This window comes from Carassius gibelio, chromosome B20 (genome assembly GCF_023724105.1).
Source record: "Carassius gibelio isolate Cgi1373 ecotype wild population from Czech Republic chromosome B20, carGib1.2-hapl.c, whole genome shotgun sequence".
NCBI lineage: Eukaryota > Metazoa > Chordata > Actinopteri > Cypriniformes > Cyprinidae > Carassius > Carassius gibelio.
The window spans coordinates 3185214-3206254 of record NC_068415.1 but is presented as its reverse complement, the minus strand read 5'-3'; the positions used below and the strand labels follow the sequence as shown (position 1 = coordinate 3206254).

The 21041-nt window shown below is 35.4% G+C and overlaps 1 protein-coding gene and 1 long non-coding RNA gene across 3 annotated transcripts in view; one reads left to right on the top strand and one right to left on the bottom strand.

The window, feature by feature from the left end:
• The window catches only part of cfap61 (cilia and flagella associated protein 61), a 28561-nt gene that overhangs the window by 4775 nt on the left and 2745 nt on the right, over nucleotides 1–21041 (bottom strand). For both annotated transcript variants that reach the window (XM_052586634.1, XM_052586633.1), the window contains exons 7-20: nucleotides 20099–20231; nucleotides 15841–16050; nucleotides 15682–15735; nucleotides 15439–15551; nucleotides 14871–14910; nucleotides 13942–14081; nucleotides 13530–13656; nucleotides 13378–13455; nucleotides 13102–13308; nucleotides 11693–11821; nucleotides 7283–7410; nucleotides 4041–4133; nucleotides 2651–2819; nucleotides 1337–1505 (exon numbers count right to left, since the gene is read on the bottom strand). In XM_052586634.1, the coding sequence (XP_052442594.1) occupies nucleotides 1337–1505; nucleotides 2651–2819; nucleotides 4041–4133; nucleotides 7283–7410; nucleotides 11693–11821; nucleotides 13102–13308; nucleotides 13378–13455; nucleotides 13530–13656; nucleotides 13942–14081; nucleotides 14871–14910; nucleotides 15439–15551; nucleotides 15682–15735; nucleotides 15841–16050; nucleotides 20099–20231 (1790 nt within the window). The remainder of the gene's footprint in view (nucleotides 1–1336; nucleotides 1506–2650; nucleotides 2820–4040; nucleotides 4134–7282; nucleotides 7411–11692; nucleotides 11822–13101; nucleotides 13309–13377; nucleotides 13456–13529; nucleotides 13657–13941; nucleotides 14082–14870; nucleotides 14911–15438; nucleotides 15552–15681; nucleotides 15736–15840; nucleotides 16051–20098; nucleotides 20232–21041) is intronic.
• On the top strand, nucleotides 9574–12116 carry LOC127984132 (uncharacterized). The gene is made up of 2 exons (XR_008160543.1): nucleotides 9574–9777; nucleotides 9905–12116. It is a non-coding gene; the product is annotated as an uncharacterized LOC127984132 (long non-coding RNA).

Sequence of the window (21041 nt, the reverse complement as noted above, 5' to 3'; positions counted from 1 at the left end):
AATTTAATATAATTTCATTTTTGGTTATTAGTTAATTACTACCATAATACACACTATCATTCAAAAGCTGGGGTCGTAAAAAAAAAAAGAAAAAAACCTTAAGATTTTTAAAAACCTTAAAATGTTTTTGAAAGCCTCTTATGCTCACCAAGGGTGCAATTTATCTGATTTAAAATACAGTAAAAACAGTAATATTGTGAAACATTATTACAAATTAAAAGAAGTTTTTCAATATGAATATATGTTAAGATTTCAGTTATTCTTGAGATGCATAGCTGAACTTTTTCAGTGTCACATGACCCTTCAGAAATCATTCTTATTTGCTGATTTGCTACTCAAGAAACATTTCTTAGTATTATTATGAAGCAGCATAAAACAGTTGATTCGTATTGTTGTTTTAAACAAAAATCAAAGAATCTTGGGGGAAAATGTATCACTTTTTTTTTTTTTTTGGATCCTTTAATGAATAGAAAGTTGAAACAGAAATATTTTGTGACATCATAAATGCCTTTATTGTCACTTTTAGTGAATGTAATGCATCCTTGCTGCATAAAAGTATTCATTTTATTAATATTAACTGATGTGCGGTCACAGGTGTGTGCAAATTGTCTTTGAACGTGACGTGATCAGATTAGAGAGCCAGAACTGTCTGTTTTATAAATGTGGCTTTGTCTTCTATACAGCTTGCGCATTCAGTCCCTTAGCCCCTGTCTTCAATGCCATATTTACGCCAGTTTATGTTTAACAGAATTCATTTCCATATCATCTGTCTTTCCTAATGCGGGGCTGAATAGCTAGACAAGGTCCCGCTCAAGCCCTGTCCATGGTGCTGAAGCACAGCCAGCGCCGCACAACTCAGATGTTTTCAACCACAACAGGATTTCTGCCAAAACTATTATCAGGTAATTTGTGTTGACAACTTATTCGGAGCCAGACCCAGCGATGCCTCTCTGGTTGACCCAAATACAAATTCTCATGCCACTAAATTGATATCTTTCATATGCAGACAGTATAATTAGCATTCACTGATAATTGCGCTACTTCCCGGATTATTAAAGGAGGCTGTAATTAGTAAATATAATAGGCTTAATCAGACAGATAGCGGTGGCTCATCTCTGCCCGTGCAGATTAATTCTCAGCTCACCCTGCTAATATTAATATTCCCCTGTAAATGGATGGAAGGAGATGAGATTTCACTCACGCTAATTAGCTACTTGTTATGCTCTGACAGACGGACGTGGCTTTAGACGAACAGTGTCTTGGTAAACGAGATTATGCAGGAGAGGGAGCTGCCACAGACTCTAATAAAGTCTTTGTAAATTTGCAGTAAATATACCTGTCAGTTCCACAAAGTTGTCCATGAGCCACTGATGGACGTGTGAGCAGTCGTGCTGGTCGTTGAGGGTGAAGAGGTTGGAGGGGCCGGGCCGTGGGTGTCTGGACTGCTTTGGGTTCAGACTGTTGTTTTTTTGGGTTATGGCATCAGTACTGGTGAGACTGGGCATCTGAAGTGTAGTTAAAATAGAAAATTACATTCATTCTGTCTCTATATATATTGATCTACATGAATATTTTATATTCTCCAACCAAAGTGTTTAATTCTAATATTAATTAAATTGCAGATACTTTGTAGAAGCAGTTAAATATATTTGTATGTGTGTGTGTTCATTTTGTATATATATTGTTATTGAAGTAGTTCTAATATTTTGAATCAGTTTTTTTTAAATATATTTTAGGCTTTCATTTGAATTTTAGTTAGTTTTTTCATGTTGTTTAAATTTTAAATAGTTTTATATATATATTATTTAAATAGAAAAGTTCAAAAGAACGGTTTATTTTATTTTTGTAACAATGTAAAAGTCTTTACTGTAGCTTACAACAAAAGCAGTCATAAGTATATTGTAGCAATAGCCAATAATGCATTGTCCGGGTCAGAATTGTACATTTTTCTTTTATACCAAAAAAATAATTTGGATATTAAGTAAAGATCATGTTCCATGAAGATATTTTTTTAATTCCCTACTGTAAACGCATCAAAACATAATTTTTGATTAGTACTGTGCATTGCTAGCAACTTCATTTGGTCAACTTTCAATACGTTTTCTCAATATTTAGATTGCTTTTGCACCCTCAGATTTTAGATTTTCAAACAGTTGTATCTCTGCCAAATATTGTCCTCCTAACAAACCATACATCAGCTCATATATTCATGTATTAATCTCAATTAAAAAATAAATAAAATTATGACTGGTTTTGTGGTCCAGGGTCTCTCTCTCTCTCTCTCTCTCTCTCTCACACACACACACACACACACACACACATATATATATATATATATATACATAAATATTATACATAATGTTCTTGCATTTAAATGTAAATTATTTAAATTATTCAAATTATAGAAAATGTATTAAATATATTTATGTCCAGCTTCAGTATCGGCAATGTCCTACCACTAAATCTATTGCTGGACTCTGCCAAATACAGCAGCATCCACACAAGCTGAATTCTCATGTACTAATTATTGTGCTCTGCATGAAAACCGTATTAGCATTGCATTAATTTGTAAATAAGGACACATGTCATGATTCACAGTGACAGCTTGGTTGAGTGAATTGTGTTGATGTTGTGTTTGTGTGTCTCTGACCTGATACTGCAGGCCGGTGCAGAGGATCAGATAGTCATACTTCACTTGACCACTGTCCATCAGCTCCACGTGTTTGGCCTCGCGGTCGATGGCCTTCATCTTACCCGTCACCACGCTGATCCAGGAGCGCAGAGACAGCCGGGCTTGATCCTGATGGCTGTAGCAGTGACTGTGGAGGAACAGATCCTGCATCAGATTCACACAGTTATGAAAAGAGCAGCCAGAAGCACACTGGTGTCTTTCACTGTAAGTGGTTTCAGATTCTCAGTGCTCAAGGTTAACTGACTCTTTCCCCGAGATGCTCAGAATCACGGTTTCGTGTGGAAACTCTGATACGGTGTGTTGTTTGGATCGGTGGATTGGATTAGATGTGCCAGTCATGCAGAACCACTAACAGACATGATAAAACACACGTTCCTGCTTTTCATCACGAGTGCCAGGAAGTAATGCTTTCGGTGAAGCCGCCCTAAAGCTGCCGCTCTCAAACCCTGAAACATGAGGTAAGAGGACAGAATCTCTCGAGACCAAAATATGTCACCCAATAAATCTACATTTAATCTAGATTCATTCATCCCATTATTGTTGTTCATGATGTTCTAAGGAGCTTGTTATTCTCTTGCTTTATACTTACAAAACTGAAGAAATCCACTACACTGCAAATTATTTTCTTACTTATTTTGTTTTCCAGTACAAATATCTAAATTTCCTAAAATGAAGATGCATTTACATGAGAAGGAAATCACTTGAGATATTAAGTCTTGATTTTCTCAAACTATCACAATTGAAAGAGTTAATGTTTAAAACAAAAAAATCTGTCAGTTTAAAGTATAAACTCAATTTAGTAATATTTTATCGTCAGAAAACAAGACTTAATATCAAAATTAAGTGAGATGATGCTAAAAAAAAACTAATTCTGTTTTCTGAAAAAATATTATTTTTTAGACATTTGTCTAAGAAGTAAAACATAATAGGTTTGAAATCTTTTATATAATATACAATTATTATAATTGAAAAATAATAAGTTGGAACTTCATGTCCAAAATTATAACGCTCAAATCTCATTTACAGTCTTATTTGTCAAGCTTTCAGCATTTGATCCGTCAGCAACATCAAACCTAAAGCACAGTGAATTTGACAGTCAGTTCCACAGGAGCTCAAGATCACTAGTGTTTTTTTACTAGTAAGCTTGACTTCTAAGAAATTGTTAATAATATTTGTAATAATTTGCAACAGTCAAGCCTTCGAGTCTGAGAGACCAGAACAGCTTCAGTGCTTTAGCACTTCACATCTGTACGACAGAATGGAAATAAAGCGGACTTTTCCTCTTTCATGGAGTGGAAATATACCGCATTGGAGTCTGAATGCCTCTCGTTTGTAATGCATCTCTCACCTTGTAGCCAGAAATCTGCTGTTGTCATCAGAGCAGCGATCTGGAAGGCCGTGAGTGGAGATGAGAATGAGATTGTTGAATCTGAGATGAGGACTGACGGGAAAGAGAAATGTAGAAGAGTCAGAGTCAAATAATGCCATTGACCCTTTTTTTTTCCCCAGTTGAGTTTATGCATCTTGACTTTACACAAAGAATCGCTGATGTTCATACCGTTGATCAGATACATCTCTGAATTGATTTCAGGTACAGAAAAGCGTTTCTGAAGAACAGACTCTGTGTAGGACAGAACTTGTCCATTTTGGATAATGAGGCTATTTTTTGTTCCTTTTTTTCTGTCCAAAAATGAATACCATTGAATGAAGAGAGGACAGTAGCGACGCCTGAACAAAAGCATGCAGGGTGTGTGAGGTTATTCTGCAAACACTCGACGGACAGATGCTGAAATCCCTTAATTTCCAGCGCAGCGCTGGCCTACATTAAAACGCTTTCTTCTCCAACCATCACAGTAAAAGCCTTTCCTTTTGTTTTGTTTTGTTTCCTGTGTGTAGTGGTCTCCCCCCGTCGCCCTCCCCCGTCCCCTCAGGAGTGTAAAAAGGTCTCTTGTCATGTTAATGTGCTGGAAAGACATGATCTGTATCAGCGGTGGTAGAGGAAATCAGGCTAGTGTTTGTTGAAAGAGGAGTGTGTGAGGCCTGCGGAGCGTCATGATTGATCAGATGGAGGACGCTGGACACACAGTCACAGCTCTGTGTTCTAGCGCTCTAAGCGATGCAGACAGACAGAGCTGTGACTGTCATCTACAGCTATGTTTTATTTTAGCCCCCTTTTTTATTTAACTCCTTCCTGCACATGTCTGATTTCACAAATATTCACATGCAATAATATAAGTATAAGAGAGCTCCTGAGCAGTCAAATAATTTTTCACAAAGAGCCCATACATTTAATTTATTATTATATTATCCATTTAATTTCCCCATAAAATGAATATATAATTATAATAACCCTGGTAACACAATTTGGAACATGTCAAAATACATTAAAAGTAAATTTAATGAAAAATAAATAGATTTTTTTAATTTTAACCATAAACATTAAGGAATTAAATCTCTGTTTTAATTCATGTTTGTTGCTAAAATACCAATAAAATGACTTTTAAATATATGTATAAATTAAAACATAAAAAAAATTTGGGACATGCCTAAATACACTAAATAAATAAAATTTAATAAAAAATAAATTGAAAAGAAAATTAAAAACTAAGATTTTATTTTAATTAATGTTTATTGCTAAAATAACATTAACATAAAAAAATGTGTACATTAAAATTTTTAAACAAAATTGGGGACATGCTTGAGTACACCAAATAAATAAAAAAATAAGAATTATATTTTTGTATGTTTAATTATTGTTTACTATGTTTGGGACCGCATGTTAAACCGCATTTAAAGAATAAAATTTGTTTGAAAATATATATATAATATATAATTTTTCTTACATTTTCTATTATTATTAACTATTATTTGTGAAAAATTGAGCAAATGAGATTTTTAGAGTATTTACTATAATATATATATGAATCTAGAAACTGTGTCAATGTTAAATGTTAATCTTTTGTGTGTGTGTGTGTTTTCTCTCCGCAGGCTGTTCTTGACCACCAGCTCACAGTGTTCTGGTCTTATCAGCAGCTGACAGGCCTCTATTGGGGCCAGTGTCTGACTGCTAAGTTTAGAGGCCAAGCATCTTTATCGGTCCTTTTTGGTCCTGCGTTTCACCCCATCCTCAGGGGTGATAAAGGACAAGAGAGCAAGCGTGAGGGGGCCAAGGGTTTTGGCTTGACAGATAAGCGCTGTCGGCCATGGCCTCCACCTTCTCCATTAGACAGGCGGCCTCTACAGGGGCTGGCCGGCCATAAGTTTAGTGGACACTAACTGCCTCATTAGTCAAGTCATTAGCGACAGCAAACACCAATCGTGGCATAGAGAACAGTGGCAGGGCTAATTAAAGGGCCAGCGCGTGACCTCCATACACTGCCAGCTCTAGACAGCTGTGTGCCCGCGGTGTCTGCCAAAGCAGCAGGAGTTAACACACACACACACACACACACACAACCGCAGAGCGACCCCTGGTTGCCAGGCAGTTATCAGCTTTCAGGAAACAAGAACGGCCTTAAATCGCAGCTTTGTTGGGTCAATGCTTTGCGAGAAGCTGCATCCAAACCCCTGACATCTCCTGATATCCTCTCGAGAAATGACATTCTGAAAAGTGAAATCCTTTAGAGACTTAAGAAAAGACCAAATGTCTGGAAGTCATTGTCTAAAAACAGAGTTTCCCAACCTTTTTATGTACACTATTGTTTAAAAGTTTTCTTTAGGAAAGAAATGAATACTTTTATTCAGCAAGGATGCATTAAATTTATCAAAATGACAGTAAAGAAATGTATTATAGAATTTTCTTTAAATAAATGATTTTCTTTTGAAATTTCTATTCAAGATTCCTGAAAAACATTGATATTATTAGGAAATGTTTCCACAATATTCCTTAATTTTGCTGTATTTTTGATCAACAAATACAGCTTTGCTGAGCATAAGAGATCATTTTGTAAATCTTACTGATCACAACCTTTCAGTGGTGGTGAATCTCGCATTTCTGACATAATTGTACGTTTGTAAATGAAATCTAGCAAGCAAATGTCATTTGCAGTCCTTATAAAGTTAAATTTAAGTAGTCTTGGTTTAATATCATCTGCATTTTCTACAATATAAAAGTTTTTCTCAGCAGAATGTGGCACTGATTTTTTATTTGACATCTTTCCGAGTACTCTTTGGAACCAATGCCTTGTTAGTAATCACTGCTAAAAAGTATTTTAATAAAGGCAATCAAATATTTTCTTTGAAGAATCTGTTTTTCAGATTCAGTGGCTTAAAACACAAAGAGATGTCTGTCCCGAGGCAGAAGGATCCAGAAAGCAGGTATTAATTGGCGTGTGCTGGGCTGAGTGTTATTATATAAAGCCGTGAGCTCAGATTTCATGCAATCATTGTTTCGCTCAGATCCCTGAGGGTCACTCTCACTAATTATAATCACGCTTGAGACGATGTTACTCTTCCCCCAGACAAGAAAAAAAAACACTGTTTTAGACACAAATATCTTGCCGTTTCACAAAGAAATAAATGCTGTTTAAGGCTTAATTATCAGTGCTGACTGTTTGATTGATGTAGAGTTTCTAAAAATGGCATGCTTACCAGAAAGTCAGTGCTTCAAGAAAAGCTAAACCCGTGTCAGATGCTCCCACTACCACGATTCTGGCATTGATGGAGACCTTCGGCTCCATGGTGAGTTTTCTGTTAGTGTGGTACAGGGCAAAAGGAGCCTGACAAGAAGAAATGAGAAAACAAGATCTTTAGTGTCAATTAACCCCCTAAAAATGCTCAGCGGTGGAGTCTTTCAGAGGCCAATGATGATACTAATGCCTAAACATGTACAGGTCAATGCAATTTAATTAAAGCAAACAGGATTTTGAATAATCAATACTTTTATTAAAGAAGGATGCATTAAATTTTTCAAAAGTTGCAGTAAAGATTGTATAATGTTGCAAAAGATTTCTATTTTGAATAAATGCTGATCTTTTGAACTTAATATTCACCGAAGAAAAAAAAAAAAAACATGGTTTCCACAAAAAATATTAGGCAAGAACAACTGTTTTCAACATTGATAATAAGAAATATTTTGTGAGCAGCAAATCAGCATATTACAATGATTCCAGAAGAATCATGTGACACTAAAAACTGAAGGAATGATGCTGAAAATTCAGCTTTGATCACAGGAATAAATTACATTTTAAAATATATTCAGATAGATAAAGTCATTTTAAATTGTCATAATAATTCAAAATATAGCTGTTTTTACTGTTTATTTGAGCAAAATATTTGTAAAAAATCTTACCGACCCCAACATTTTGAACATTAATGTACTTCTATGATTATTGGGAAGCAAAAATTGTGATTATGTATTTGGTTTTTTGTCTTTCAAATTAAGCTGTAGGTTTGTGTTATATATAAACAACGCTGATTTAAATATGTAAGCAAAATAATGTTCAAATAAAACTTTCATAACTGATGGATGCATCGGTTAGAATGGGTATAAATCACAATCATTATTTTTCCAGTAAAAGTGTGGATTATGATTACAGTTCAATGGGGAAAAACATATTTATTAGTTATTAAAGAGATGCTTATCATTTCTGCGGTCAGCTCGAGTGTACCTTCCTGTTGAACACTGGCTAATCTCATAAGCCTCTGCTTGTGGCCGTGTGTTGTGTTTCAGGTGTGTGTCTGTCCTTTAACCAGAGAGTTAACAGCTAACAGTAATAACAGTTTCCCTAAAAGCACTGCTGATGTCCTACACATGGAAGGGTTCCCCTGCATGACAATAGTTTAATCAGAGCCAGAGTGACAGTATGTTTCACTGAGCACTTATTGGACTAAAAAGATACCAGCACAGCGAACAGGAAAAAAGCATTTGCATTAGCGAGCACTATAACTCATCTAAAATGCTGAAATGTGCTAATGTTAAAGAGTTCCACTAAGCGAATGGAAACATACTTTATAAAAACATGCAGAACGCCTCATTAGGCTCTGCACCTAATATGAAGCATTGAAATGGTCAACTCTTCAAGCAGATTTACTCGGAAGGACATGTTTGGTTGCCTTTGAATCAACTGAAAGCGAACAGCTGCCGTGTTCTCCTAATCATTCTCTCTCTGGTTCTCTAATTGGCCCTTGAGCATGAATCATTTGAAGGATTTGTTCTGTGGTACACCTTATCGGATTTAAGGTGGATGAATAGAGACGCAGAAATTTGGACAGGGAGAGGCCCGAAACTATGCCATTGGTCATTGTAATATAAAGAAACGTAGCTGATTACACGACCATCAGTGACTGGCTCTTCAAAGTCATTCATTAAATGCTGTAATCAATGGCAGGGACTGAAGGAGGTTTCAATTCTGGACATGTGGGGACCAAATCAGACACAAATCTGAAAATGCACGACATGATTCACACAAGCATAATTTTCTTATGCCCTTATACAATTTTAAAGGTCATATGGAGAAAAGCACAAAAATGATATAAACATGTATTAACTGTATAATTCTATATTCATATTTTTAACAAAGTTTGGGGTTGGTAAGGTTTTTGTTGTTGTTGATATTTTTGTTTCGTCTTTTCTCATCAAAGTTGTATTTATTTAATCAAAAATACAGTAAAACAGAACAATTTTGAAATATTATTATAATTTAAAACTGTTTTTTATTTGAATTTACTGTAAATTCTCATTTATTGTTGTGATGTAAGCTGAGTTTTTCTGAATTAAAGTCTCTAGTGTCACATGATTCTTTCGAAATCATTCTAAAATACTGATTTACATTTAATGAATAAAAAGTTCAAAAGAACAATGTTTCATTGAAATCTTTTACCCAAACGTAAATTAGTACCCAAACGTAATGAGTCTATATATATATATATATATATTTTTTTTTTAAATCTCCGAATTGAAATAATTATGCTTCATCCTATTTAAAATGTAAATGATGATGTCATTATAATAGTTTGCATACTGAATTGTGATTGGTCTTCCTCTCTTATATTTATTCACCCTATAGCTGCTGTGAAGGTTGCAAGAAGATGTGTGGTGACCAATGTCAGACTGTGAAAGTGTTCAGGAAACCTGTTTGAAAACGGTCAGTATTTTTGTGATTTCTTCTAAACTAAAAAAAAAAAAATCTTTGGATGTTGTTGTTCTGCTCCAGAAATGATATGACGGTGACATGATGTGAAACGGGAGCTGACCCTGTCCTCTCTGCTCAGGTAAAGTCAGCGCAGGTGCGTCCATCTCAAACATGCAGGACTTCGTAACACAACACTCTGGACAGGTGCTTTAACTCAGATTAATTCATCTGAACTGGACGGAGGATTAGCGCAGTCATTGCGCTCTTATCTGCAGCGCTGCCTGGACACCAGCGTTGCTGCGCTACCAAATGAAGCTTTCTAATGTGGACTGAAGGGTGACAGCTTGTGTTTCTTGCTAATGCACTGCACACACACACACACACACACACACACAGCTTCATATGACATGGCAGCTCTGTTCCAGAACTTAATGAGCACCCTGCTGCCTAACATGGGCAGTGGCTTTAACTGATTTAGCTTTAGGAACCAGACTTTACACAGGATTTCAAGTGGTCATATATCTAGTGCAAAAATATCCTGTTAAATTTACAGTAAAAAACTGGCAGCTAAAGTACATCTAAATTTACATTACTTTTTAAAATGATATTTATTTTTTACAGTTTGTGTGTCAGAATATATATATTAAATATATTCAAAGTTTGGGTTCGGTAACATTTTTTACAATGTTTTGAGTCTCTTATATTTACCAAATCTGCATTTATTTGATTCAAAAAAACAAAACAAAACAAAACAAAAATAATAATAATTAAATAAAATACAAATAATTTTGTGAAATATTATTATAAAGTAAAATACCTGTTTTCTCTTTAAATATATTCTAACATGTTATTTATTTCTGTGATGCAAAGCTAAATTTTCAGCAGCCATTACTCCAGTCATCAGTGTCACATGATCCTTCAGAAAAAGTCTGCCATGCATAAATACTCAACTAGTTAATAAGCTAATAATGTGATATCCTATTAGAAATAAAAATACAGATACTGGTTTTCACAAATATTCTTATTGGATAAATATAAGTCTTTAATTACATAAATTTAAATAATATATTCATAATAATAACATGTCAATAATGTAGTTCGCAGAGCACGATGCGATTGATTTCTCTGTAAATGATACTTAAGATGTTACTTTACAATTTGACTTATTTTGTGAAGGCACCTTAAAATGCTGCCTACATAGAGTTTGAAACCACCTTCAAGCTTGTATACATACGCTTTAATAATAAGCTCTATTGAGTTTATTGAAGTAAACTGTGAAATCATGTGGGCTGAATGTGCTTTCATAACACCTCTTGATTAATCTAGCGCATTTCGATTGTATTGATGAAGAAACATTGTGTGAAGTGAATTCCCCCCTCTGGCTAGCGGGTGTGTGTGGTTATCTCACTCAGAAGTAAACAACACACACACACACACGTCTACAGCAGATGTTGGTTGTTCTGATGATGGCTGGATAAGAACGCTGCAGCATTACCTGTTAGAAACCAGCGTAAACATTCTCCACCATCTGCCACCATCCATCCATCTGTTTCTTTAAAACTAGACCTTCAGTAACCTCAGGCAACAACGGCCCTGTGATCTGCAGCACTTACGGCTAACGATTCTGCCTCAGAAGGCATTACGAGGGGAATAATGCAGACAGCTACAGTGTAAATTATTGATAAACGCAAGTGGGAGAAACAAAGATGCAATGCTTTCTGTCCACTGACAGTTTAGGGAAGAAGAGGTGCGAATGACTAGTGCGATGCATTCATTTACTGCACAGCACCCTCTTGTGGCACTTCCTTTCTGCATGCATTGTCATGCACATGCTTACAGGTAATGATTTAAACAAACCCCATAGAATAGTTTTTTAACATTAAGATTGCTGTCATTGTTTCAGTTGTTGTTTGTTATATACTCTGACCTGATGTTTGGTGATCTGCTGGGACGGTGCGTTGATGCCCAGCTCCTCCAGCGGGTAGATGATCTGTCGTCTCGGGCTCACTGGCACCATACAGTTCAACACCGCTGCCAGAGAGTCAGGAATGACATTCTGAGAGCAAAGAAGGACAAAAGAAGAAATGTTTGTCAAGTCACGAACCAGAAATCAAGACTTCTGATAGAAAACATTTGCTTGAAGAAACCCTGAGATGTTAACTTAATATTTTAGTAATATTATGAGACATTTGCATGATAAATGTTGTCTGATGCTGGTTAATGGTAACATGACAGATAAAATATGTAACGTGTAAGAGTTTTATTTTGATTTTAAATTACCTTTTTAATAATTTAATAATGACTTTTTTTTAAAATGGCATTATTTTTGTCAAATAAATAATGACATGGTGTGATATGTCATGTGTTGTTCTTCATCTGAGGTTTTATTTTCCAAATGTTAAGATCTGACAAAGACCAGATATTTTTTTTATTATGTCCTGATACAGAAAACCATGAAATTCAATAGGGTGTGCTAATTTTTTCACATATAAATGTTGTATAAATTACAGTTGCCTTGGGAAAAAAAGGAAAGTTCAAAATAATTATAATAATTTGATTTTAAACTACAAGTTACAATACTAATATTTATATCGTAATATTTATATCTTAAATATATATATATATATATATATATATATATATATATATATATATATATATATATATATATATATATTAAAAGTGAAATAATTAATATTGTTAAATATTGTTACAATTTAAAATAAAAAATGATTTATTTTTTATGTAATTTATTTATGTGATGAATTCAACAGCCATTAATAATTTGTTCAATTAAATGCAGTCTTGCTGAGCATAAGAGCCTTCTTTCAAAAACATTTAAAAAACATAATTATTCCAAACCTTTGAATGGCAGTATATAAAATAACAGTTTATTTAATCAGTAGCTTTTTCATCAACTCACGAAGATGACACACGTGTCCATTGCAGAAAAGGATTTTCTTACTAAGTAATTCTGTCTGGTTTTGCAGTAAAATATTCTTAAAACCAAGATGCATTTTCTTGAGTAACAAAATGCCATAAGTCTGAAAAAAATAAGTCAATAAGAAAAAAATAAATGTAATTCACAGTACAAACATGTTTATTTTTCATTTCCCCATTGGTAGATGCTTGTTCTTGGTTTAAGCAAACAAATAAAATTAAAAGTTCAGAAAACAAGATGACGTTTTACGTCTAGAGCAGATGCATCTTGATTTAAAAATGTTTGGATATTTATACTAGAAAACAAGACAAAAATATTGAGTAAGATAAACAATTCTGCAGTCCGAGATTACTGTGGTCTTTTATTTTACGGGAGAAAACATGACTTTTACCCACCTTCCGGCTGTGATGGGGTGGATGAAGGGGGTAATAGAGGCAGGACTTGTGTGCCAAGCGCAGCACCTCTCTAAAGATATATTTGGTGTGATGCTGGAAAATGGGGTTGAGGAAAAAGTGACACAATCGTCCGTGTTCCTCTCGCTGGTGTTGGCTGAAGTACATGAACCTCTCGACGTCAAAGTTGGCTCTGATGAACTCCATGTCCTATGAACACGAAATGCATTGCAAATGATTTACGGTAAGAGACAGCTAGACACGTCATTAAAAATGTACCTCTTCATCTCTGATGATTATCAATCCAACAACTCGCCCCTCGACCTGCGCCACAAACGCCTGAAGAGCAGTTCCATCCTGAGAAGAGGAGACGGAGTTCAGACATCACAAGCACCGCACTGAGATGATTTAGTGAGTGGTTTGTGACAGACCTGGTCTTTTCGGGCCTGTAGGAACAGATCCAGATCTTCACTGATGGACTCCCGCTGGCTGAGACTCTCAGTCAAACTCTGGACTGCTGGGATATCAGACGACACCGCCACTCGCACCTCCAATATCCTGATGGGCAGACAAATATTGAAGCATAAATCCAATGTCCAAGACTGAATTCATGAATACCTTTTTTAATGAATGTAAAAATGTTGCCAAAAGATATTTAGATCTCTAAATATCAACTGGAATCCTAGAAACAGCTAAGGTCAAATATATCAGAAGACCATCGTAGATAGATCATCTTTTATAAAGATACTACAAAGGTCAGAATTGTGTTCTTTATTTTTTTTATTGTGGTTTAATCATGCTTTAAGGTACGAGTCATCTCCTGAGGAACTATTGATTTGGCACCTGGTCAGTCCCCAGCGGTGACACAGGTAGAGTTCCTGTGAGCAGGTGCAGGTGTCCCGAGGAGCGACTCTGATGAACGACTGCAGCAGCGGGAACTCTGGACTCACTTTAGGTACAGAGATCACACACAAATCCCGATCCTGCCGAACATCAGAGCTATTTATGTCACATTTATTATGTTACTTGTAAAACAGGACACAAGATGCTGGACTGTGCGCTCTTATCAATTACATTACCATTATTAAGTTTTAGTTCAGCGGTGCAGTAAAAATATTATAATTTATAATAATAGTTTATCTATTGGAATATATTTTTAAGATGTAAGTTATTCCTGAGTTAAAGCTGTATTTTCAGCATCTTTACTCCAGTCTTCAGTGTCACATGATCTTCAGAAATTCTAATATTCTGATTTGCAGCTCAGGAAACATTTCTTAACATTAGCAATGTTGAAAACAGTTGGGCTGCTTTATATTTTTGTGGAAACTGATTTATTTGTCTTTCTTTTTTACTTGATGCTTAGAAAGGAACAAAACAACAACAACAACAAAAAACAGCATTTATTTAAAAGTGTTTACTGTCACTTTTGATCAATTTAAAACAGATTTTAAGGGAGAAAAGTATTTTAAAAAAAGAAAAACTGACCAATGGCACTGAACTCTTTCCTTAAACATATATGACTTTTTTATTTTACAGTACACAAAATGATATAGTTTGAAGAATGTCAATCCAAATATGACGAAAAGTTATATTCATAATAATAATGTTTGCTTGCTTCTCACACAAAGCCATCATAGGATTACTGTTAGGATTAGTAATTGTAATTTTTTGTTTAAACAAAGAGCAATATGAGGGTGAATTATAATAATGAACATTTTTTGGTGAACTAATACTTTGGGTAAAACCTTAAACAAGCCAGTTGATGTACTTACCGGGAACAGTTTAAACAGGTACGGCAGGAAATCTGCTGATCTTTGAGGAAAGAAGAATGAAAGCTAATGAGCATCATCTGTCCTGCAGGAGCAATGAGAAAGGCTGCCATGTTGGGCAGTAGAAAGAGTGTGGTCTGTCACTTTAAGCATTCTACTCATTAATTACATGTTCATGCTCTGTGGGGAGCGACAGGCCTCCATATTCCACAACAGCTGGCCAATAAGGTGGCACACAGACCAGCTCAGCGGGAGCCAAATAACACTCAGACTGATTTTTACAGCAGCTCCTCACTGAAAGCCACTGGAGCCCGGCCAGTAGAGGACAGACATTTTTTCCTTTAAGCAAAACTCATTTAACCAGTACAAGTTCTGATAACTTGCATACTTCAGAGGAGCCATATTTTACACTTTCATAGCACTATCCGACTAAAATCATGGTTTCTTGCACCAAAAACAGCCATAATTGAGATTTTCATGATAATTACCCACCCTGTCTCCGACCCTTTGAACTAAACAGGCTGTTCTGATGGTTTCTAGTTAGTAGCTTTCTGGATTAAGAGGTCCTCACCTCATTTCAAATTTCTTTTCCATAGTGAAGAGCTGGAGGCAGAATGCATTAGGTGTCCCATCTGGTTCAGAGTCCTCACCTGAGTCCACGGTGTCTTTGACACATGAATCTGGCTAGTTAGAGAAATCAATAGAGAAACTAAATGAAACAATTCACATGAGGGATGACTCACACTGGGAAGGATTCACAAATATATCGAAATGCAAAAGAAGAAACATGTGAAAGATGCTGGTGAGCTCTGACCTGAGATATGTCAGTAGGCTCATCTCCACTCTCCTGTTCTGCAGTCAGGTCACCCTGTGAAAAACATTTGGGTTAGAAAGTTACTAAAAAAACATCAGCTGGCCCTGAAATCCCAAACGAGCACCATTAAATATACTGAATGTGTCTTTTGAATCTCACTTCCACAGGTTTTTTGGCTTCATCAGATTGCTGGGCATCACTGACATTGTTTTCTTCCCCCAGCGATTGTGGTTCCTCTGGTTTTTCCTCTTGATGTTCTGGATTTGTCTGTCTCAATCCTTCAAATTCTTCAAGTTCAAACCACTTATTGAATAGCTTCAAATCCATGTGACCGCTCACACTGACAAAACCAACGACAGCTCCTTCACTCTGTGTAAGTACACACACGCTAACACTTTACTAACAGTTTAACACTTTTTTTTTTTTTTTGGATTACAAATATTGAGATATTTACAATCCTATGGTAACACCACCCTGCATCATATTTGCTGAATGAAAGCGAGTACCTCCTTATTACTCATTTTGGGGTGCTGATTTCAAAAATAGTTTCTGTTTCATACCATTTTCTCACAAAATATGATGCATTTCATTGCATTTTTCCTTTCCACAACCATTTGTAAAGTGAACTTGTGTTATTTCATCCCTTAATCACCAGAAAACCTGTCACAAAGACATGTATCATGTCCTCCTCGAAGCCGATTATGACTATGTGTTTAATTGTATGACTGAATCTCAAGACTTCAGTATAAGCCTAATCTTGATTTACACTTTGCACTCCTTTGCAAATTGTAAGATAATTAGTAAGTCTTTGAACAATCGTTCTTGCCTTTTATTTTGTTAAGTGCATTCAATCTGATCCATTTTTGATAGAAAACGTAAAACCCTGAATTCATATTTTGTGAAAAAACTGTGATGGAAGGTTTTAATGGTATTTTTGAACATAGCATCATCAAATTAGATATAAATAAGATTATTTTTTTTTTCTCAAGATGTGAGGCCGTATTATTATAATTGTGGTAAAATTGTGAATGGGTTTCTTTTTCTTTAAATTAATATAATTAATTTCTATTTCTCTTTGATTTTGAGGTGAAATATGACCTGGACATGCTCTTGACAGATTTCAAGAGATTCACCCATATATAATTTAAAACTCTCATAAAAACTGAGTTAGAGGCCTAGAAAAACAACACCTCTGTAATAATTTATGAATTTTCTTTGGAAATGTTTTTTTTTTTTTTTTTTGTAATTCTCCTGGGCAATGTAGTACAGTTTTCCTGCTGAATGGACGGGACATTCAGACAAAAGGCAAAACCGCTACAGATGTCTGGACACAATATGTTCAGTGTGAGTATGTCTTGGCAGGGCATGAGCTCTCATCTGCCATATGTCGCATGAACACATGTCAGTATGCGCCGCAGGGGAGAGAGTGGGGCGATCTGTCTTCCTGTCATTCCTGCGAAAACACAAACTAACACAATTTCTGCCCCACTTTGCATAAAGAGTCTGTGAACTTGAGAGGTTACTGGGCTCTTTTTCTCAAGAGATGAATCTGAGAAGCAAACAGTGGTGGACGAAGTACACAAATCAAGTACTTGAGTAAAAGTACAGATACGAATAATAAAATATTACTCCAGTAAAAGTAAAAGTACTCCTTTTTCAATTTTACTCAAGTGAAAGTACAAAAGTAATCAATTTTGTATGTACTTAAGTAAAAAAGTACTGAAAGATAGATGTTTGCAATTTTATATAGGCTAATTTAATTTTATATTAGCACTTTTTTTTTATTTTTATAATCCTACTGCTCAAAATACCTGGGATTTTTTTCCAAAATAACCACTATATGGAGTCAAGATATATTTTTGTTGTTGATATGGACTACGTTGACGAGAGTAATGTTCACTGTGAAGCTTACACTGTGATGTACCTGAGAGAAAACAGAGATGACCATCTGATTTTCACCAGTAAGAACAAAGTATTTTAAAGTTTGTGGTTTTACAGAACACCACAGTTATATATGACAAGATAATAAGGCCTGAAGTTAGGAAGAACATCTTAAGGAAAATATAATTATATTTTCTTAATGATTTTTTTCCTTCTCAAACCTTGTCTGCGGTGTAAGAACACCCCTGGCCAAACGGGGTGCATCTCTTCCCCTCTTTGATAATTACTGTAGTTACCATGTTCTGAACATCACATCCTTTCTTTTCTCCCCAGATGTAATCTATATATCTATATATCTATATCTATCTATCTATCTATCTATCTATCTATAGGTGGTTGAATAAAAATATTTGGACATTACTTATAAAAATTACCTCAAGTTAGCACCAGCAAGCCTGCTAGACATTTAGCATCAGCTACAATATTTACTTATTTTCAGTACCGTTCTGAATAAACATTCATGTCTGTCTAAGGTTACTCGTCTAAAAAAAAAAAGCCTCAAGTTCAAATATTCATTTATCACCAATTAACTGTTTGACAAACACTTCCTGCTTCGAGATCTGAATTTAAAAAAAAAATATCAAACATGCTCCGAAGTCCCAATCTGAATCAACCGAGTCGCCAACAGGCTCCGAAGTGCCGATCTGAATCAAACAACCGAGTCGCGAACATGCTCCGAAGTCCCAATCTTAATCAACCAAGTCGCGAACAGGCTCCGAAGTGCCGATCTGAATCAATGGAGTCGCGAACAGGCTCCGAAGTGCCGATCGGTATCAACCGAGTCGCGAACATGCTCCGAAGTGCCGATCTGAATCACCCGAGTCGCGAACAGGCTCCGAAGTGCCGGTATCAACCGAGTCGCGAACATGCTCCAAAGTGCCGATCTGAATCAACCGAGTCGGGAACATGCTCCGAAGTGCCGATCTGAATCAACCGAGTCGCGAACAGGCTCCGAAGTCCTGATCTGAATCAACCGAGTCGCGAACATGCTCCGAAGTGCCGATCTGAATCAACCGAGTCGCGAACATGCTCCGAAGTCCCGATCTGAATCAACCGAGTCGCGAAAATGCTCCGAAGTCCAGAAGTCCCGATCTGAATCAACCGAGTCGCGAACAGGCTGTGAAGTCCCGATCTGAATCAACCGAGTCGCGAACATGCTCCGAAGTGCCGATCTGAATCAACAGAGTCGCGAACAGGCTCCGAATTGCCGATCTGAAAACTTCAACCAAAGAATGTAAAAAATAATTATATTTCTCTAATAACTCTAACTCTACAACTCTATGAAAGACTCAGATCACGTATCTAAAAATAAATCGCTATAGTAAAAGAGAGAGGAGTGAAGTTTCCTACAGCTCTGCTGTGTTTGGTCCTCAAGCGCATCTGACGCTCCGCAGCGCGTCTCCGCCCCTCACACGCGCGTTTACAGCGCTAAATTAATAATCTTTGCTAATTATTATACATTTACTTCATTGTCAGCTTCAGGTACTTCATTTATTATTGTTCAATGAACTGTTTGAAACAAAAAAAGGTTGTATTTCAGTAATAATTCTAAATTATCAAAATAAAAAATATAAAATAAATAATAAAAAATATGATTTTCAGTTACAATAATTAATCCTAAATTCCGACATTAATAACTTACTTTTAGCAACATCAGACGCACGCGCTCACAATATCTCACGGTTCTTACTTCTGTAGACTCACACTGAACGGTTTATTTGAATCAGTGAGTGGTCGACTCCAGAACAGCTGCAATCGGATCATTCTAATTCGTAAACGAATCGTTTGGTGCGATTCGCGATCCGATTTAAAGGTTTATTTTGAAAAGACTCAGTTCGTTCATGATGAATCAGACACCGCTTCTGCGTGTCGGAGCACGTGATATATTATAGGGAGTAACGATATGTTTTATGAAATGTAGTGAAGTTAAAAGTACGATCTTATGCTTTGGAATGTAGTGAAGTAAAAGTAAAAGTTACTCAAAATAAAACTACTTCAGTAAAGTACAGATACTTGAAAAATGTACTTAAGTACAGTAACGAAGTAAAGCTACTCCGTTACTGTCCACCACTGGAAGCAAAAAAGCTTAAAAAAAATGGTTGCTTTCCATTTTGTTGTTTAAGATAAATAAGAGATAATCTTTTTTTATAGTTTTTTTTATATGCTGATTTACAAAAAGGCCTGATATTATGTTATTTGATAATGCTAAAACTTTCCATTACGTATTTTTCTCCCTGCAAAATAAGAGAGCAAATGCATCATATTTTATTAGAAAGTGTGACAGGAATTATTTTTGAAATCAACACCCCTAAAAGTAGCAAGACACAAGTAAAGGATATCATTTCACAAATATGATTTAGGGCAGTATTAAAAGAGGGCATATTTGTGTTTTTTTTTATGTGCCCGACCAAATTTTCAGAGCTTTATTAACCAAATTATTTTTGAATCTCTCAATTGTAAACAAAACCTGACTAACTTCACAGACAGCTGCATGGTTCTCCTGGTCTTGAGCCTCGATGAGCTCAGACAGGAAGTACGGCCCGTGGGACTCCACCAGTGGCGTGATCTGCTCTGCAAATATGTGCATGAGGTCATCGTGATCTTCCACTCTGGGGAACGGAAAGTTATTGCAACAGGATTTTAATACATCACTGTGCTGCAAATGCCCTGTATGAACTATATATTGATATAAATTGTGTACAGTAGGACAAAAAAAGTCTAGACATGGATTATGATCGGCTTTACACTAGATGAAACTACACGACTGTCAGAACCAGTGAATTTGAATGACACAAATGAGTGAATTTCACAGAAACATGCCTATGTCACTTTTCACCCAAAATATAAGAGGAAAATAAGAGATTATATTTTGCATAGAAAAATTTGAATTAATATTTTTTTCAATTATTTATTATTCAAATTAAGCATATTTCCTGCCCATTATAGTAGTTTATAGATTTTTTTTTATTCTTTGTTATTTTCACTGTTCTCATTGATGATTCGCATTAACTTTATTATCATTATTGCAAGACAAGTATAACATTTTTTATAATAATTTAATAATAACGTAACAATAAATAATGTAACAATTTTACATTATAATCAGAATAAATTAATAGTACCGTATTATAAGAATACTTTACAAATTAAATTATATATATTTTTTATATTACTCATACAGTATTTGAATGACTTACTTAAATGCATTGAAACATTTTAATTGTTTCAATGGTGAATCTGAATGAATGACTTACAGTTGAATTAATCTAATAAGTATAGTAATAATTGAAAAATAAATAACAAAATATAATTGTATACATTTATTTTATTTTAGCATTACAGTAATGTATTGCACATGTAAATTTGGAAAATGTGCTTCATTCTCATGTACTTCATGTCACAATACAGTGAAATATGTA